At 46.7% G+C, this 21,273-nt stretch overlaps 1 protein-coding gene across 2 annotated transcripts in view; it reads left to right on the top strand.

Annotated features, from left to right (window-relative positions):
• The window catches only part of EML1 (EMAP like 1), a 145,088-nt gene extending 124,352 nt beyond the window's left edge, over window positions 1–20,736 (top strand). For both annotated transcript variants that reach the window (XM_060003929.1, XM_060003930.1), the window contains exons 18-23: window positions 15,496–15,593; window positions 15,704–15,791; window positions 17,103–17,198; window positions 18,454–18,584; window positions 19,151–19,314; window positions 20,469–20,736. In XM_060003929.1, the coding sequence (XP_059859912.1) occupies window positions 15,496–15,593; window positions 15,704–15,791; window positions 17,103–17,198; window positions 18,454–18,584; window positions 19,151–19,276 (539 nt within the window). In that variant the 3' untranslated portion in view covers window positions 19,277–19,314; window positions 20,469–20,736. The remainder of the gene's footprint in view (window positions 1–15,495; window positions 15,594–15,703; window positions 15,792–17,102; window positions 17,199–18,453; window positions 18,585–19,150; window positions 19,315–20,468) is intronic.
• Window positions 20,737–21,273: the final 537 nt, after the last annotated feature.

Genomic DNA, 21,273 nt, shown 5'->3' with positions numbered 1-21,273 from the left:
AGTGCAGGAGGGCCTCATCTACAGCTGCTTTTTATCTATTAGCTCCTGCTAACATAGCAGGGTCCTTTCGGGAGTCCATTTCTGTTTCTTGTCAGTTATACTAATGACTGTCCCCTGGAGACCAGAGAGCTCTCACTACCAGTAACTCTGCCTCTCAGGTTTTAGAGTCATTGACTGGAGGCTGTGTGGGGCAGAGGTGATGAGCCTGGGCCAAATCAGGGCGGGCTGCATGTGGACCCAGTGCCCTCTCTTCATTAGCCAGCTGTCCGTTGTCAAATCAGACACGTTATTGTGGGGCTCAACCAAAGGAGGAGGCGTGAACGTGCTCTCTGAAGAGCAGAGCATTACGCAGATGACATGGGGGATGGGATGTCATCAGCAGCCGTGGCAGTGGTGGTGGCCCCAGATCCTCGGGCCGTGGCCCCCAGCCCCACAGTGTCTTGTTCGGCACTGTGTGCCCAGCACCTAGCTGAGAGGAGATGCAACAGAGTACGAAGAGGAGGTAATATATACCTAGACAGAATAGATGCTCAGTGAATATTAGTTGATGCACGAATGCAGACAGACTAACTACAGTGCATCTGACTAGATGCAAAGCACACTGTGATCATCATTATGCGTTTTCTGCTTACGCACGAGATCTTTCAGGCGCGTGGGCTATACTATTGTAGATTACCGGCTGGCTCCTTTTCGGATTCAGGTATTTATAGATTTTAGACACACACACACACACACACACACACACACACACACACACACACACACACACACACACACACACACACACACACACACACACACACAGAGGAAACTGCTGCGAAACCCCAGCCTGCATTTGCAGCCGTCTCGCCGCGGCTCCCTGGGCTGTGCTTTGCTGAGAAGACATCAAACTAGGAGGGCTTTCTTCTCATTCCTTCAGTCTCATGCAAGTTCTGGATGCTGTGCTAGCAGCTAGAGGAAAAGCAAACGATTCTTAAGCTTTATGGGTGGAGCTGACCCCCAGGATGCTGGGAAGGACCAGTACACTCCAGCTGCCAGGCTTGACCGTGATAAATGCCGCCTTTGCAGTCAGTGACATAGGCAGTGTCGAGGGAAGTAATCAATAAACCAGTCTATAACAGGGGTAGAAAAGAGCTTTCCTGGAGTCGAACTGAGGACTGTTGCCCAGGAGACGGCCTCTCAGATAACTCTGAGGCACTGCTCCAGAGAAGTGTGGTTTTCAGCAGTTTCATGTCTTGTCAGAACGAAGAACATCAAACAGGTCAAGGGTAGATTTCTGCAAGGTTAAAATAAACAGACCAACATGTGCACAGAAGTCAATATGGCGCCTGGTGCCTAGGAAGGGAGTCTTATCATTGAAGGAGTAACAGCTTTGGCATCCTAGGAAAGGAGGCATTTGATCCTTATTTCTAACATGGACATTCTTTTTTTTTTTTTTTTAACATCTTTCTGGGAGTATAATTGCTTTACAATGGTGTGTTAGTTTCTGCTGTATAACAAAGTGAATCAGCTATACATATACATATATCCCCATATCTCCTCTCTCTTGCGTCTCCCTCCCACCCTCCCCATCCCACCCCTCTGTGTGGTCACAAAGCACCGAGCTGATCTCCCTGTGCTATGCGGCTGCTTCCCACTAGCTAGCTATTTTACGTTTGGTAGTGTATACATGTCCATGCCACTCTCTCACTTCGTCCCAGCTTACCCTTCCCCCTCCCCGTGTCCTCAAGTCCATTCTCTACGTCTGCGTCTTTATTCCTGTCCTGCCCCTAGGTTCGAAGATATACAGACTGCCAACAAACACATGAAAGGATGCTCAACATCACTAATCATTAGAGAAATGTAAATCAAAACTACAATGAGGTATCACCTCACACCAGTCAGAATGGCCATCATCAAAAAATCTAGAAACAATAAATGCTGGAGAGTGTGTGGAGAAAAGGGAGCCCTCCTGCACTGTTGATGGGAATGTAAATTAACATGGACATTCTTTACTTTGGTCAGTGCACCCTTTTCTTTAATGATTAAAGCAGATGTATGTTTGATAAGCCACAAACAGACTGTTTTAGTTAGTGTAAAATTCAAGTTAAATCATGTATAAGCCAGAATGACTTCTCCGTGTCTCAGTATGTGAAAAATTTTGCATTAATTACCTCTTTTGATCATAAATCTTTCAATAGAAAGCATTGACGATCAAAATGTTTGTCCCTTGACGTCAGGGTGGTTGCCGCCTGCCCTGTGTCCATCATGTCCCTCGGTGCTTGGCCTCTTTTTGGTTGTTTATATATGCGTGGAGATTTGCCTAGTTATCCACATTAGGGGGAAACTAAGCAGACATAGTGAACAAGTACAGAGGTATGCTAATTGGGAAATACTTTATAGGCGATATGTTTTTTCAGTTGTATCAAATTGTCATGCAAACATTGTACATGTGCTTTTAGCAGCAGGCCTAAAGCAAGCAGTGATGTATGTCATGAGTAACTTGATGGCTAGGAAAAGAATAATAATACACATTATGAAAATGATAATCATCTGTAGAGCAGAGCAAAAAAGTTGCCTATTTCTGAGGGGAGCCAACGAAACAGATCATTTAAAGGGTCAGTTTTTCTTATATGTTATAACCGTTTTGCCTTCTGGGACATTCTTTCCAGGTGCATCTCAGTTTCTCCAGCGGTACTGATATAAGTGCAACAAACAGTATGAGCAATAATAACACAAACACCCCCTTGTTTAGCCAGTAGAGAATCAAGGCAGCCCTGTTATCTAATGTTACTTGGGCTGAGGAACTTAGGGATGTCTGTTGTGCTGCAATGCTTTTTGCCGTCTCTTTGGCTATTTAACCAATGGTGGCTGATAGATTTCTGATCATCTTTTTTGTAACAATATGTAAACCGTACATTCCTGCACTAGGAATTAATATTCCCCAAAGATTTTGCCACCGGGTATCTTAGTATCTTGCTAACATGGTTCTCTTGACTCTGTAATGAAGAGACAAAGGAGGTTCGTCTATTTCCTGATGTACAGACAATGGAGTAACATGATGTCCCAATAAGAGTAAACCTTCTGTTTGTCAGCTTTTAAGAAATGTATGTGCCCATCCTTGGGAAGGTGGGTCAATTCCAATACCACCTATGAAGAGAAAACCTGGGCGAGCACAGGTGATCCCTCCCAGAGTGCTCTCATTGATAGCCTCATGAATTGGGAGTTTTGTCAACACAATTTTTTTTTAATTTATTTATTTTATTTATTTATTTTTGGCTGTGTTGGGTCTTTGTTGCTGCGCACGGGCTTTAGTTGCGGTGAGTGGGGACTGCTCTTCGTTGCCATGTGCAGGCTTCTCATTGCGGTGACTTCTCTTGTTGTGGAGCACAGGCTCTAGGCGCGTGGGCTTCAGTAGTTGTGGCATGCAGGCTCAGTAGTTGTGGCTCGCGGGCTCAGTAGTTGTGGGTCACGGGCTCTAGAGAGCAGGCTCAGTAGTGGCGCACGGGCTTAGTTGCTCCGCAGCATGTTGGGATCTTCCCGGACCAGGGCTTGAACCTGTGTCCCCTGCATTGGCAGATGGATTCTTAACCACTGCGCCACCAGAGAAGCCTGTCAACACAATATTAAACTATGGATCACTTCTCTCGTAGACTTTCCAAAGGTCATTTGCATGGTATTTAATATACAGTAGTTGCTGGCATAATTTACTCGCATTTTTCTCTTCCAGACATTTTTCAGTTAAGTAAGGGACAGATCAAGGAGCCCTAGGGTAAGTTGTGCTCAGTCTCTAAGGACTGAGGATAGTATCCGACAAGGGATGGACATATTAATAGGTTGAAAAGTTTGAACCTGAAAGATTAGGCCAGACAGAGGTTAGTCTGGGTGAGTGGTCACATTAGGAAAACCTGAACAGTCAGTGATACGTATTATGAGGGGCTTATATCGGTCTTGTATTGACCAAGGAATTTGACGACAGATCCACCAATTGGTTAGATTTTGCCCCAGTAGCTATACTCTGTGATAACTTTACTAAAGAATTTTTTTTCCATCCTGAACATTGGGGCAAAAATATAGCTAAAAGCAAAACAGTAACCTTCAATTTTGATAGGGAGACAAACATTTAGCAAACAGTTCAATTGAACTAGTAGGATGGGTCTTCCAGACCTAGTCTGGATTTGCGGGCCACCTGTCTACTGTTGTTGTCATCTTCTCTACCTGGCTTGTTGGTTGTTTTAAGGTGAGTTTGAGGTTAGCGGTCCTCTCTATAGAGCAGTCTGGTGCGGAGGCCCTTTTTAGGTGGGGAATATGAATTCAGGAGTCAATTCCCTTCACTTTCACTGTGCGGAGTACCTGATAAGGGTCCTTCCATCTAGGTTGGAGAGAGAGTTTTTTAAAAAATGTCTTTTACAGTATTCATAATCTCCATGGTGCATCTGATCTTCATCCAAAGGTAAATAACTGTAATTAGCTTCAGAAACAAGCTTAGAATATCCTGTTAATAATTCAGTTAAACTTTAGTGTAACATAGCAACAAAGAAGCATCTTGGATGTAGGTGGTAAATACAGAAACCTCAATACACATAAAACCTCAGTATCCACAAAGGTATATCATTGAAACATAATTTTTCTTTCTAAATCATCCTCATTTTAGCCAATAAATATTTGAAAAACTAACAAAGCAAATAACTTGACCTTGAAATAATCTTAAAGATGAAAAAGAAGAACCTAATCTGATGCCCATCCCCACCCCAAATTCACATGTGAGTAAAGAGAAATTTCATATTAACTCATATGGCCAGGATTCAACATGCTGTGCTTTAAGTCCAGGGAAGAAAATGCAGGCTTTTAAATAAATATATACAATTTTGTATTAAATAAATAGATAATCCTCATTTTTACCAAATATAGTCAAATTAAGACTAAATTGTTTCCAAAATACGTCTGGTTTCAGTAAACTTGGCCTGATTACTTACATAAATGTAATTGATCATATAGGCTCTCTTTTTTTTTTTTTTGGTGGTACGCGGGCCTCTCACGGTTGTGGCCTCTCCCGTTGCGGAGCACAGGCTCCGGACACGCAGGCTCAGCGGTCATGGCTCACGGGCCCAGCCGCTCTGCGGCATGTGGGATCTTCCCGGACCGGGGCACGAACCCGCGTCCCCTGCATCGGCAGGCGGACTCCCAACCACTGTGCCACCAGGGAAGCCCCAGGCTCTTTTAAATTTGGCTTTGCTGGAACTTTTCATAGGGAATTTCAAATTGAACTTTCAAAAGCCCTCTCAAAGCCAGGAAGGCCACACCAAAGACTTGCCATTAGATTCTGCCTGCAATACCTACAGACTTAGGTGAATTCCTCTCTTCTCAAGGTCCAAAATATCTTGAGGTTACTGCACCTGCCAGGAACAGGCCTTCCTTATTCACCTGGAAAGGCTGCTGGGAACCTAAGAGTTTCCAAATTCTGGAGAGGTCAGGTAGAAAGAAAAGATAAATGCTTCAGTTCTGTTTACAAAGGTATAATTTACTAAATTGCTGTAAGTCATAATTAGCTTAAGCGGAAAGGTTCCCTTATCTGGAAAACAAAGATTAAAAGCCAGTAATATTTCAGATGAAAGTCACACAAATTATAATCATATTTATCAGTTCATTCAATCCCATGTAAATTAATTTTTGTTCCACTTGAGTCCAGTTTTTCCATCAGTTCTGTTGACCTTGCCTGACGATTGAGGGTGATAGTGACAGTGATAATTTCAAGAAATTTGTAAGGTTTTTGTTAAGGCTTATATGATTTGCCCAGTGACATGGGTGCCTTTGATCACTGGACACTGTGGAAAGTATATCCCAAGTGGAAAACACAATTTCTAACAGTTTCTTTGTCATCGTGAGGACATTAGCCTTGCAGCAAGAGAAGGCTTTAACCCATCAAACAAAAATGGGGTTTTCCAGGGAACAGGGAGAGCCAAGCAACCGTCGTGGGTTTCCCATAGCCCTGGCTGTTTAACTCACAGCTGTTGAATACCCATCTTAACTATCTGATTTAGGAGCAGACTGTTGCCATGTCACAAGCGTCAGGATGGCAGAAGTCTAACAATGGGGGGTTAACTTTTGTAGAAGCAGAAAATTTTTTGTATCTACATCGTTACATAATCTTTACAGATTTTGTTGTTGCCTTTGCCTGAAAGTCAGCTGGAGTATTTCCCTAATACTTGGGTTCATTCCCTTTCGTGTGAGCCTCAATTTTGATGACAAATAGCATTTTATGTCGGGACATATAAGATTTCCAAGAATTTCATATAATTTCTGGAACACCTATAACATATACTTATATAGACAGAACATTAAAAAGGCTTAACGTTATCTTTTATTTGACCACGCTTCCCATGTTATTTAACATACCAAATAAATACCAAATAAACCTAATTAGTTTAATATCTCTCTTTGAGATGCTTCAGGACAAAATCACTTTCTTTTCCCTTAACAAAATGCATTTCCATTCCATATCTTCTTTTACTGAAAACCTTATTTTCCTTGTATACTGAAATATCTCCCTTAATATTTCTAGTAGCATGAATTACATATATAATTTTTAACCCTTAAAAAACATTAATCTCTAGCAAAAACCAAGAAGCAAACAATTGTGAACTGTTTCTCATATTAACATTTCCCGATTGGCAAACTTACGAAAATTTTCTATAACGTCTAGAAACATACATCTTCTTATAGCGTAATTTCTTTTCTCAATGTGGTATAAGATGTGTGTCCAAATAAACCCAAACATCTTTAGTTTTTCTCTAATAAGAAGACAAAGAGGGAAACTTAGATTTGCTTAGCAATTAATGTTTTCGTATTTTATCTTATTTGGAAATTATCTGTATATTTAATGAATTTCCATAATTTATATTAACTTAGCAAAACTCTCAAGTTTCAAGTTACCAAAATCTGGAGGAACTATTTTTAAGTAAACGTACTATATATAAAACATAATCATTCTTAAAGAGTTTACCTAAAAACTTTTATCTCATGTGCCTCTATTTCCCTACTTATGAAAACATCATCATACCAAGTTAATTTTCTTGTTGACAAGTGTTGGAACAGAGATAACATGAGCTTATTGATTTCTTTTTTAAGATTTTTTGGGGATTTTTCTGGCTGCGTCGGGTCCTAGTTGCGGCACGCGGGATATTCATTGAGGCATTCGGGATCTTTTGTTGTGGCGCACCAGCTCTTCGTTGTGGTGCGCAGGCTTCTCTCTAGTTGTGGTGTGCGGGTTTTTTCTTCTCTTCTCTAGTGGCGCGCAGGTTCCAGGGGTCATGGGCTCTGTAGTTTGCAGCACATGGGCTCCAGTTGAGGTACACAAGCTCAGTAGTTGTGGCGCACGGGCTTAGCTACACCGCGGCATGTGGGGTCTTAGTTCCCTGACCAGGGATCGAACCCACGTCCCCTGCATTGGAAGGCGGATTCTTTACCACTGCACCACCAGGGAAGTCCCTTAATTGACTTTCAATAAACCTAGGTATCATAAAAGTATTATACTTAATGTTGATGACTTAAAGACGTGTCTGTATTAACCAAACCAACAACTTAAACTTATTTTCATTTATTAAAGATTAATCCTGGATCATATGATACTTTAAAAATGTGAGGGGTTAGTTTCTTGTTGTAGTTAGAAATATTTCATTGGTAAGCACTTACTTCTAAGTCAATTAAATAGAACTCTTTTTCAAATTAATTTTGATAATATCATTTGGAGGTAGAAACATGCTATATTTATAATGTACGTACAGACATACACACATCCAGATAGACAGACAGAGATCTCATAGTTTTCCTGCTTGAGTTTCTAAAGGTCTCATTTCCCCTTTTCTGCAGTTTTAGGTTCTACTAGTTGAGCCAAGGCTGTGGTCTCAGGCAGTGTGGGCTGTGCTTGCATTTCAAGGACATGATAAGAGTTATACCTTCAAGTTTGCTTGAATACTTTTATTCAAGCATAAAACGGAGTACTTTTATTGTCTCAGGTCAGAATTTTGAAAAAAAATGTTTTATCAAGCCAGCTTTGTTTTTTTTTTTCTGCGGTACGCGGGCCTCTCACTGTTGTGGCCTCTCCCATTGTGGAGCACAGGCTCCAGACACGCAGGCTCAGCGGCCATGGCTCACGGGCCCAGCCGCTCCGCGGCATGTGGGATCTTCCCGGGCTGGGGCACGAACTCGTGTCCCCTGCATCGGCAGGCGGACTCTCAACCACTGCGCCACCAGGGAAGCCCGAGCCAGCTTTCTTTAATTGCACATGCAAAACTCAGTTTTAGAATGTCAGAAGAGTCCATTCTGGCCATTTTAGAGCTATGTCATTTCTACAATTGTAGAAGCCAGCCGGAGTTCCCTGTCTGGGAGCCGTTAGGCGTTAGAAGCACAATTTCCTGATTTATTTCAGTTTCATTTTATTATACAGTACAAATCTTTCCAATTTTAAGCCACATTTTTAAAAAAGTCAACCAACCCAGTTCACCCCAAAGTTCCTTCTAGGCCTTTCCTGCCTGGAAATTTCTTCTAGGTTTCTTACCTGGAAACTCCATCTAGATCCCTTGCCTGGAACTTCCCGCTAGGTTCCTTTCACCTAGGAAATGTACTGGTACCCCCTTAAGAGTCCAGGTCTTAAGGTAACAGCTCAGATAAAAGTCATGGACTGCCACTTCATACAAGAAGATCCAGACATCAGGAAAAACTCACCGAACCAACCAACCTCAAGAGTGCTGTGAAGCTGGGGGGCTGGGGCTGGGGCTCAAAGGGTCCGTGTTTGCTACCCAGCATCCATCCAGAGTAGACTCCAGCGACTTCCCTGGTGGTCCAGTGGTAAAGAATCCGCCTTCCAGTGCAGGAGACGCAGGTTCGATTCCTGGTCAGGGAACCAAGATCCCACATGCTGCGGGGCAACTAAGCCCGTGCGCCACAACTACTGAGCTTGCACGCCTCATCTAGAGAGCCCACGTGCTGCAACTACAGAGCCCATGCGCCTTGGAGCTCACACGCCATAACTAGAGAGAATCCCGTGCACCACAACGAAAGATCCCACGTGCCTCAACTAAAACCCGATGCAGCCCTAAATAAATAAATAAATAAACATCAAAGGCTGGGGGGAGAAAAGTAGACTCCAGGTGACCCCACGTGGGTTTTTCTGATATCCTGCCAGCTACGCCAAGCAATGTAGATGGAAATAATCAATAAGCCAATCTCTAATAGGCATAGAACTGAGCCAAAGTGAGGACCAAAGCCCAGGAGACAGCCTCTCAGATAATTCTGCGGCACTGCTCCAGAGAAGCATGGTTTCAGCAGTTTTATATTGCGTCGGAACAAAGAACTTCACACAAGTCAGGGATACATTTCTTCAAGGTTTAAAAGAAAGAACAGAACAGCACATACACAGCAAGTCAGGACGGCACCTGGTGCCTGGAAAAGGAATCTTATCATTGAGGGCAGACCAGCACCGGCGTCCCAGGAAGAGAGGCATTTAATCTTTATTTTTAACGTGGGTATTCTTTACTTCTGGTCAAGGCACCTTTTTCTTTAGTGAGTAAAGCAGGTGTACGGCGTGTTTGCTAGGCCACAAATAGGCTGTTTTAGCTAGCCGAAAATTCAAGTTAAATCACGAATAAGCCAGAATGCCTTCCCCAGGCTTCCGCATGATGACATTTCTTCGCTAGCAGACACCTACCTACTGCCGCAGATGGGTTGTGTAGGATGAGCTCAGGTGGAAGTGAGACTGCTTTGTAAATCCCCTTTAAGGTTGATGTTATGTTGTGCAGGGATGGTGAGAGGTGAGCAGTTGCTCCCTGAAGTTAACCGTGTGGACTGAGAACTAAATCTTTCAGATAATTTCTCAATTCCGCAGGCACTAGTGAGAGGTCCAGGTTTCAGCGGCTAATAACCTGTATCTGGCCTTTGGTTGAAGTGGGAGGTTCAGAGCGATAGTCCCAGACACAGGTGCACGCTGGGAGCCGGTGAAGCAGAGCCTTTGGCGTGCATTAGAATCGCCCAGAGGGTGTGGGCTTGTGGAGGGGTTCTTTGGCATCCTGAGAACCACAAACCTAGAGCATTTCAATGGATCATCTGATAACCATTTCAGTCACATTTTATTACATGTTTTCATTTATGAAATGTCTTACATAAGATGGTCTAATGCTAATAAGCTAACGTTACGTGAATTTTTACTGAAACCATAGTCAACTACGGTTGCCAGGCCCCTCGTAGGTTCATTAAATATAGAACTGTAGTAGGGACAGTTCTCGAAGTTGACACGCACATCAGAGCACTTACAGAGCACTTTGTCAGTGGACCAATGGAGTTTTGATTGGATTAAATTTGTAAATTTTTTAAAAGAAGAATGGAGATTGGAAGAAGATAATTTCATGTTCGTTAAGCCCAACTGCAAATACTTAGCCTGCCTGGTCTAGTTTCAACCTGTTGAAACTTGGATTAAAAATCTAAAACCCTAAACGTGAAGATGAAAAAGGGAAAATCACAATGAACTAATGCATTGCTCATGTGATTATATTGATCTCTTCTCTAATCTTACCGTATCATCGAGACATGGAGTTTCTCTGCTTTTATAAGAATGAACCAGAATCTGGTGTTCATTTGCATCACCCCAGCATCGAATCCCACCTCTGCTTTCCAGGTGGGACTAGAGACCCGCTGGGATGCAGCCCCTGCCACCCAGCCAACCTCTCTCCTGCCCACACAACGTCCCCAAGCCTGCACTCCACCAGGCATGCTCCCCGTCCAGGTGCAGCAGTCTCCTGCGGAGCCCCAAATCACCTGCCCCGTGTGATAAGCAGGGCAGGTGCACAGCAGCCGTACAGCTACCCTGGAGACCCTGCTGTGCTCCCACCTGGCGCACTGTCTCCCATGCCCACGGTTCACTCGTCCTTCCAGCCCAGGTCAAGCCGTGCCACGCACTCAGCTGTGTTGTCTTAGGCAAGTTACTGAACCTCAGTTTCGTCATTTGCACAGCTGGACAAATTCTCCCTGCTCTTAAAATACTGTTGGACTTAGTTAAGAGCTGTGTGGAAACCCATCCCCAGACCTTGTAAAGAGGCAATCAGTGAAACTGGCTATGGTGTTATCTTTCTCCTCCAGGTGGCCAGACCCCTGCTCTCTGTTCTTATGAGTCAGTCCTCCAGCTGATTTTTATTTGGGACCAAATGCCCGCTTCTTTTAGTCGAGTAAGTTTAGGAATTTTGTACTCTCTGAGAGAGCTGGGGGTGAGGCATAGAGAGTTTAGGGGTGAGAGGACGTGGTTCACAGGATGAGAAAGTGCTCTGGAGGTCCGAGAAATAGGCAGCACTTGGGTTTCATCTGGCCGCTGATCAGCATATTGACTGAAACTGCTTGGTTTTGATGTATGAGGCAGACAGTGTTATTACATATTTATGAATGAGCTTAAACCGTTACATGAAAACTTTCTATTTCGAATTTTAAGGAGAAATTACAATCTCATTAGGCTGTTAGAAGTGAATTGCCAAGGGAGATTGTGAAATCCTATTTTTCATTCATCTTTAAAAACAGGTATGGGGCTTCCCTGGTGGCGCAGGGGTTGAGAGTCCGCCTGCCGATGCAGGGGACACGGGTTCGTGCCCCGGTCCGGGAAGATCCCACATGCCGCGGAGCGGCTGGGCCCGTGAGCCATGGCCGCTGAGCCTGCGCCTCCGGAGCCTGTTCTCCGCAACGGGAGAGGCCACAACAGTGAGAGGCCCGCGTACCGCAAAAAAAAAAAAAAAAAAAAAAAAAAACCAGATATGGAGATGGTAGTTATACAGGTATTTTTGTCAAAACTCTTAGAATATGTGCATTTTATTGTGTGTAGATTATACCTCAAAGTTGACTTTTAAGTGGGGTGTTTGAGAGAAGATTCTGGGAAGATGGTGAGTAGGAACCAGCAGGAATCTGTCTCTCCACCTAGACAGCAACTGGCAGAATCTGTCTGATAGAACTGTTTTGGAAAGCCAGAGTCTATTGAAGGCTTGCAACTTCCAGAGAAAGACTTGGATGGTAAGCTGCAGTTAATTTCAGTCAGTTTCAGCTCTTAGCACAGTGGCAGCGACCCACCCCTCACCTCCAGTCCCCTGACAGGCAACTGTGCATGTGTTCCTGGAGCAACAACAAAAAAACTAGCAACCCACTCAAAAAAGGGCAAAAGGCTCGAATGGGCATTTCTTCAGAGAAGACATACAAATGGCCAGTAAGCATGTGAGAAGGTGCTCGACATCACTACTCATTAGGGAAATGCAAATCAAAACTACAGTGAGACGCCATCTCACACCCACTAAGATGGCTACTATCAAAACAAACAGAAAACAGGGCTTCCCCGGTGGCGCAGTGGTTGGGAGTCCGCCTGCCGATGCAGGGGACACGGATTTGTGCCCTGGTCCGGGAAGATCCCACATGCCGCAGAGCGGCTGGGCCCGTGAGCCATGGCCGCTGAGCCTGCACGTCCGGAGCCTGTGCTCCGCAACAGGAGAGGCCACGGCAGTGAGAGGCCCGCGTACCACAAAAAAAAAGAAAGAAAAAAAACAAAACAACAAGTGTTGGTGAGGATGTGGAGAAAAGTGCACTGTTGGTGGGAATGTAAAGTGGTGCAGCCATTGCAGAAAACAGTACAGCGGTTCCTAAAAAAATTCAAAGTAGAATTAGCATATGGTCCAGCAATTCCACTTCTGGATACATACCCAAAAGAATTGAAAGCAGAGTCCCAAAGAGGTCTGTGTACACCCATGTTCATAGCATCCTTATTGACAATAACTAAACCATGGAGGCAATCCAGGTGTCCATCAACAGATGAATGGACAAGTAAAATGTGATATACAGTGGAATATTATTCAGCCTTCAAAAGGAAGGAAATTCTAACACATGCTGCAACGTGGAAGAACCTTGACATCATGCTGAGTGAAAGAAGCCAGTCACCAAAAGACAAATATTGTATGGTTTCACTTATGAGGAACTTAGAGTTGTCAAAATCATAAAAGGTAGAGTAGACAAAATCATAACAAATGGTTCCACGATGAAAGAGAGCTCATTATTTTAGAGCTAACAAATGATACGGTCGTTCTTATCTAAAGATCGTTGTGCTTAGGAGTGTACACGCGTAGATAGCTGGTGGGAAGCAGCAGCACAGCACAGGGAGATCAGCTGGGTGCTTTGTGACCACCTAGAGGGGTGGGGTAGGGAGGGTGGGAGGGAGACGCAAGAGGGAGGGGACATGGGGATATGTGTATATGTATAGCTGACTCACTTTGTTATAAAGCCGAAACTAACACACCATTGTAAAGCAATTATACTGCAATAAAGATGTTAATAAAAAGAGTGTACAAGCCAGGGTGCGTACATCATTTATCAGATTTTCAGCTGTTCTTTACTGTTAGTCTTTGTCACAGGGGCAATGGCATTTAGCAAAGAAATGCTCAGGCTCTAGTCAGACTGCTGGGTTCGAATCCTAGCTTCTCTAAACCTGTGTGACCTTGTGCAAGTTACTTTATCATCCATGCCTCAGTTTCCTCTCCTGAAAAGTGGAGATAATATCTACCTCACAGGGGTCTGTGAGGATTAAGTAAGTTAATATAGGAAGAGTTTAGAATAGTACTGGTACATAGTAGTTATTCAACAAACGTCGACTCATAATTATTTGATAGTAATTCTTGTTAGCATTTACTGTTTACTGTCATCATCTTCATTATTGTCAGGGCTTGGTCAGTTGGAGGACCAAGTGCAGGTGGTCTGCCGGGCAGCTCTCTGGCCTTCTCTAGAACCATCAGCAGCAGAAGGTGGCCCATCCCCCAGCTAAGGCAGTCCTCGGCCCATTTACCCCACCCCCTCATGAGTCCTGCTTTGGACAGGCTAACTCTGACTTGCCAACACCTTGATTTTGGCCAGGCATTGGCCAAGACTTCCGAAAATACCATTTCCTGATGGTGCCAGGCTATGCTATTTCCTGTAGGTCTTCCTACCTTGCGAGAAGGAAAACCAGGGGGAAGAGGTGGGGGGAGAACCCTTATTGACCTCATGATGTGCCAGTGACCGCTAGGACCTTTACAGACATTGTCCAAGGGAATCCTCTGAATTTCGATGAGAAGGTGCCGTGCTTCGTGGATGGAGGAACTGGCGCTCAGTGAGGGGAGGGACGCATTTGCTGTCCCCGAGCTCGTGGGCAGAGACCGCCCCTCCTCTAGGCTCCATTCTGGGTGCAGGTTGTCCGGCCCCCATGTGGTTCCTTTCTCCTTCCTTCCGGTTCCTGGCCCCAGGAAGGTCTGACCCCCTCCAGACTAGTCTCTCAGGCCCCGCTTCCATCCCATACATCCTGGGCCTCCCCACTCCGGCTTCACACTGGGCAGGTTCATCTGCCAGCGACAGGGGCTGCTCTGCTCTTACATTACAGTGAGCGCCTTCCCTTGTGTTTCTACACGAGCGTCACGGCCTGATTCCTTAAGCCTTCCTGATGCCAGGAACCTGGGTAAAGGAGATGCTAACTGATGGCCCATTGGAAGAGCGGCCAGGCGGGGCGGCGGAGGAATAAGGGGGGCGCTGTGTGCACAGAGGTGAGGGGAGAGGGCCCTCCAGGCATGGGGGGAGGGGGCAGTGTGCACTGAGGTGAGGGGAGAGGGCCCTCCAGGCATGGGGGGAGGGGACAGTGTGCACTGAGGTGAGGGGGAGGGCCTTCCAGGCAGGGGGGAGGGGAAGCGTGCACAGAGGTGACGGGGAGGGTCTTCCAGGCTGGGGATGAGGGGGGCAGTGTGTGCAGAGGTGAGGGGGAGGGTTTTCCAGGCTGGGGGGAGGGGGCAGAGTGCACAGAGGTGAGGGGGAGGACCTTCCAGGCAGGGGGGAGGGGCAGCGTGTGCAGAGGTAAGGGGAAGGGCTTTCCAGAAATGGGGGAGGGGGCAGCGTGTGCAGAGGTAAGGGGGAGGGCTTTCCAGGCAGGGGGAGGGGCAGCGTGTGCAGAGGTGAGGGGGAGGGCTTTCCAGGCAGGGGGGAGGGGCAGCGTGTGCAGAGGTGAGGGGGAGGGCTTTCCAGGCAGGGGGGAGGGGCAGCGTGTGCAGAGGTGAGGGGGAGGGCCTTCCAGGCAGGGGGGAGGGGCACTGTGCACAGAGGTGAGGGGGAGGGCTATCCAGGCGGGGAGGGGGTGGGCAGGAGGAAGTGTGCCAGAGGCCTGAGAGAACCCGGTCTGTTCAGGGAGGAATGATGCAGCCACATCCTGGCGGGCCTTGGGGACCCCACTGAGGAACTGAGTCTTGATCCTTCAGCAGTGGGGACAGCCAGGGAAGGTTTTTTTTAAGGGGCAGAATCTGATCAGATGTGGATTTTCAAAAGATAGCTTTGGAAGTGGTATAGGAGTGATTTAAAAGCAAATTTTGTCTCTTTGAAATAATTCATGGCTATTTTTTCTAACTCTGTAATGGCCACTAGCATTATCGCTTGTAATTGATAAAATGTTTATTCTTAACAACTGAAATGTAATCCCGCGTGTTTTTGCAGATGGGAATTTCTTAGCAATAGGCTCCCATGACAACTGCATCTACATATATGGAGTCAGTGACAATGGGAGGAAGTACGCACGGGTCGGCAAGTGCTCGGTGAGCGGGCTGGTCACTCCTCGTGGGTCTGTGCGGTTGTTTGTCACATTGCGACAGTGTGGGTGGGAATCTATAAGGCAAGTGAAACTCAGCCATGTGTTCTCTCCCAGGGTCATTCCAGCTTCATCACTCACCTGGACTGGTCTGTAAACTCACAATTCCTCATGTCGAATTCCGGAGACTATGAAATCCTTTACTGTGAGTGGTTCCCCAGGTGTGGTCTGGGTGCAGATCACGTAGAACCTTCACTCTGAGACCAAATGGGGCCTCCTGCAAAAACCCACGCCCCATACAACTTGGGCACGTGATGGCGTCTCTGGGCCTGGGCCCCTCCTCTGCACAGTACAGGAGTTGGGCTGGACACCTCCGCCTTGGCACTGAGATACTTGGGGTTTGGGCCTCCAGGAGGAGAAGGTGGGGCCCTGCAGGGAGAGGCAGAGAGAGTGGGTCAGAGCTGTCCCGGCAAGAGGGATGGCCCCTCGTGAAGGCATCACCCTCACGGGCAGAGACCCAGCAGCCCCCTGGGCCCCTCCTCCTCCCTCAGCCCCTCCTGGCCAGGTCTGAGCCCAGGCAGGGCAGCGCAGTGGAGGCATGAATGACGAAGGCTGCACTTGCCGAGCACATGCTACATGCCGTGCACTGCTTCCTCCAGCATCTGGCAAGCACCTGCCGCGCACCAAGTGCAGGGTCCCAGGGCAGAGGAGGGCCCGGTCTCTGCCCTGGTGGAAGGTACCAGCAAGTGCAGTGTGCTTCACCCACAGGCTCTCAGGTGATCCACAGCACTTTCTGGCTTGTCCCATTTTAAGGAAGAGGAAATATCATCTCAGATACAAGGCCACAGGCATCAGGAGCCAGTGGGTGGGGAGGTGGGCGCCCCCTTGTTGAGGAGCAGGCCTGGGCAGGGCTGCTGGTGCTGGAGGGAAGGGGCCTCCCTCGGGCGGGGCAGGAGGCCCTGCCTGATGTGGGGCAGGAGTGGGGGATGGTTTTCAGGGACAGGCCATGGGTCTAGAATCTTCTCAGACATGGTCTCATACTCCACTAGTGAGAGTTTAACTGGGGAACAAACAAATCACCTGCAACGCCACAGGTACTTGGTATGACTGGTTTCCGTAAGCTTCCATTCCTAACTCGGAGCTGAAGGGATGGTGTGTGTGTGTGCGCGCGTGTGCCCAAGTGTATGTTGGGAGAGGGCTAGGGAGCCTGACAGCAGGGGGTGGAGTTGTATCCAGGGGAACAGTGAGCAGACAGGGGCCTCAGAACCAGAGGTGGTCAAAAAAAAGAAGCCAGACTGGGGGAACAGACACAGAGGAGATGAGAAGAAGTGGAGTCCCCACCGAGGCCCCGGGCCTTGGGCAGTGAGCATGGTCCCCGCAGAGCTGGGAGGTGGATGGTGTCCCCCTCCCAGAGGGCTTTGTAGCCGATGGGGCCTGGCTCCGAGGGCCCAGCCTTGCCCAAGAAGGAGAGAGGGCTTTGGCACTGATGTCACCAGACCTGCATTTGCCTTTCCAGGGATTCCCTCTGCTTGTAAGCAAGTCGTAAGTGTGGAAACTACGAGAGACATCGAATGGGCCACATACACCTGCACTTTGGGATTCCACGTCTTTGGTAAGGTTTCTGCACCTTTCATTCTGTCCAAACGTAGGATGTATCTACTTTCAGAATGACTTTCGAATAGTAGTGAAGTCTCTTGGTCGGCTTCAAACTGCTCTGCTACCCCGTGGACCCCACAGGACACACTCCCCGCAGCCCTGGGGAAGGGCCAGGGCTTGCCCAGCTATGGCCAGGCGAGAGGAACCAGAACCCTTTTCTCTCATACGAAATGGGTCCTGAGATAATTCTCTAGAACACTTGTATGAGGTAGTGCCAAACGTCCTCGATAAATGGACCAGATGGTACCCTATCAATTTATTTACCATTTGTTAGACTGATTGTATCTTTTTGGCCCTTAAACTAAATTTTTCACCTCCTTCAAAGTTTAGATTAGGAATATGTTTATAAACGGTCTAAAATAAATTGCCACAATTTAGTAGAATAAAAAAAGAAAAGGCAGTACTTATAATCTCTTTATGTATGACTGCAAGTCAGTAAGTTGGTCAGAAGTTCACAGGTCTCCTTAGGGCTGGCGTTTTGCCATCTTCTGGTGTTGAATGCTAGGACGCCCTGGGTTTACTCTAGATCTGCCTGTTAGGAAACTGATGTGCATGCAGCTCTCTCATATCCAAAGTTATTGGGACCAACAGGGTTTCCTGAAGCAATGGTCAGGAGATCCCATCCCCCAGACCACACCCCAGGCCCACCTGGGCACAGGGCTGTGGAGTCAGAGCTGCTGCATCACCCGGCCCACAGTGAGCAGACACCCCACCTGCCCAGTGCCACCAGGCAGACAGAAGCCATGAAGGGCTGACACCAAGGAACGCCTGAAACACACAGGCAGTCCCAGAGTTAAAAAGCTCTTTGGAGGGCCTCTCATATGTAAAGAGTTACCCCCAAAAAAGAAAAGTTAGGAAACTGCAGGCTTAGGACTAGTCAGCTTCCCATCAGATGCTTTGGGGATAAAGAAAGCCATCATGTCCAGAACCAGGGATTCTGGCCTGCTTTCTGATGTAGCATCAAGAAGGGGCCCGAAAGAGGTGGAAGCCCTGAAGGCCTGTCACTGCGACTCTCATGCAGCAGAACAGTATACGCAGTGAGGGTTTCCTGGAACAGCCTGCAGGGAGATCATCTGAGACGAAGCGTTCCTTGGGCGTGGTTTCTAAATCGGGGACATTTCTGTTTTCGTGGGAGTTCGATGGCCAGTCCCCACACAGTGTGGCCCTGTGTCCTGGTATTTCCAGTGCTCTGTCTGGGGTCTTTGTTTTAGGAGTGTGGCCAGAAGGCTCGGACGGAACCGACATCAATGCTGCCTGTCGGGCCCACGAGAAAAAACTCCTGTCAACCGGTGACGACTTTGGCAAAGTGCACCTCTTCTCCTACCCCTGCTCACAGTTCAGGGTAAAGGCTCATCTTCTTCTCTAGCCTTACCCCACGGGGCGCACTTACTGCCTGGCCTGTTGGTAATTGAATAGAAAGGTGCTGTGAGTGATGCCACCAGTCACAGATGCAGGGGTGACCGTCATTCGGCTGCCCCAGAGCACTCCAGGTCCCCCTCCACTGCCCTCTGGGGAGAACCCCGCCCCCCCACGTGGTGCTGGCTTGTCCTCCTCTGCACTTCGTGGGCCTCCCCCCTCTGCTGTCCACCACGGCTCCCTCTGCTCCAGCCGTGCTGAGCCGAGCCCACACCAGTTCCTGGAACACCCCTCTTCGTTCTTCCCAGACCTGACCCTCCTCCTAGAAGACCCTCCCCTCCACCCCTGCATCCGGTCCTCCCTCCTTTGGGCCGGCCTGTGCCTGGTGCAGCCTCTGGGGTTGAACCTCTCCCTGCCCGCATTCGTCCCCTCCAGACCAGATTCTCAACGTACAGGGGCTCCGTGTGGTTTGGCACGAATGTAGACGTCCAGCACTTCCAACCCCGCCTCGATGGCTTTGCGTTCAGCTCCCTCCATATCATTCTTCCCCAGGCTCCCAGCCACGTGTACAGCGGGCACAGCAGTCACGTCACCAACGTCGATTTCCTCTGTGACGACAGCCACCTTATCTCCACTGGCGGCAAAGACACGAGCATCATGCAGTGGCGGGTCATTTAGTCCCGGCAAGAACCCGGGGGAGCAGAACGGGCCAGGAGGTACAGACTCGAGTTTCGCTCACTCGGTCACTGTGATTTCTGCTTTGTTTGAAGAGTTCTCACAAACCTCAGGAAAATTATGCCCTTTACTGGTTACCTTAGCTTAGTGGATCGGTGAGCATCACAGCAGGTCAGCCATTCAGGTCTCTCTTTTGTTGTACAATATATAAAACACTTAATATAAAAAAGATGCCAAGGTTTACATTACGGTGACATCAAGAAGTGACTGGTGTATCCTTCATAACTTTTCTATGAACTCTTCAAAAACGGTCACAGAATGCCTTTTCAAAGATTGTATATAGGCTTTACTGTTTCACCATGGAGGTTGCTAAGTCAGATATTTATGATAACGAGGTGCTGCATCGTGATCGCTGTTGATTAACTGGTCCTCAAAGGATAAGTCGTTGGGAAGAGAATGGATAACTGATTTGCACAACTGAATCAGGAAATGCAAATAAGACTTTATTTGGTTAACATTTTCTAAGGTTTCATTCAGTGCTCCCTCTGGGAGGCTGGTGAGAAAGGGGTCAGATTCTTCTTGTGTTAAGCAGATTCTACTCCAGATTCACTTAACTATTGCAGCAGGGTACCCAGGCATTTCAGAGTTCCAGCTAGACTGTCTGCCTAACCATATGCAGTCAGCCACCTAACGCCTACACGAATCACGTCCCCTCTGTTCCCCGCTCACAGGCCCTTGGTGAATGGTGGAGACAACGAGCCACCTTCCTCTGTATATTAATTGGCATGATATGGTATCGTACTTGTATAGGATTTTAGCAATTCATAATGAATACGTAAGGCTAGGCTTTACTATTTTAATGCTTACGGACATTGTATATTTGTATTTTAAGACCAAGTAGACCAAGTCAAAAAGATCTCTCTCTAGTGTACCATACCCCTGCAGCGGGGAGAAGTCTGGAAGGCTCCACCAGGTACTAAGGGCAGCTTCTTTTCCTGTCTTTTGTGCATGGACGGCTTATTACGCTATGAAATAAGATTGCGCTCTGATGAGTAAAACAGAGAAGGCCTTATCCATTTCAGTTGTGTGGCAGATTGAAGGTTATTGTTTACATTGGGGAATGTATCTCAGATTTTAAAATAGAAGAGTAATAAACAGACTGAAAGACGAATGTTAAGATTTTTACTTGTTCTAGGCAAGTAAATGAACTGAACCATCAACTCTACAGCACTGGTTGTTTAGAGTGGCCGATGAAGCTGAACATTGGGGAGCGTTTTTTATTCCATCTCCAGCCGGCTGTGGAAATGCTGGGCACCAGTAAACAATGTGTATTAAAGATGATTCTGTTTGTAATGTATCCTTATCAAATATATTCTATAATGAAATAAAATCTGAAAAGTGGATTTCTTATTGACCTATAATCATGAAAGTATATAAATTAAAATATTTAAAATTAGATATGATTCACACAATATTCTGTTTCATATCCAGATTTTTTTTTTCTCACCTGGGTCATTTGCAGATAAAACAGCAGTTTGCATATGGTGTGTGAGCATTCATCAGATTAGACAACTGTAAAGAATTCAACTTTTTGTTGTTGTTGTTTTTGGCCGCCCCACGTGGCTTGTGGGATCTCAGTTCCCTGACCGGGGATTGAACCCAGGGCACAGCAGTGAAAGGCCAGAATCCTAACCACTAGGCCACCAGGGAACTCCCAAGCATTTAGCTTAATTACCATACCCAGTTGTTAGTTTACTTGGTTATGTAAATATTGGCAAAAATAATCATTTTTAAATTTATAATTAAGGAATAACCAGATCAGAGAAGGGAAGGAAACCCTTATTGACTCAAAAGTTATAAGATCTACTTTTATGTATTTTCCAAGCTCGATAATGGACAAGGGGTATGTATATAAATCACTATTGCTACCTTCATACTTGCCTACATTTTAAATGAAATTCTCAGTGTTAACCTTGCAGGTATTCATTAACATAGGAAGC

This window comes from Delphinus delphis, chromosome 2, assembly GCF_949987515.2.
Source record: "Delphinus delphis chromosome 2, mDelDel1.2, whole genome shotgun sequence".
In the NCBI taxonomy this organism is placed as follows: Eukaryota; Metazoa; Chordata; class Mammalia; order Artiodactyla; family Delphinidae; genus Delphinus; species Delphinus delphis.
Note: the sequence above shows the minus strand (reverse complement) of the source record. Positions and strands in the feature narration are given on the sequence as shown.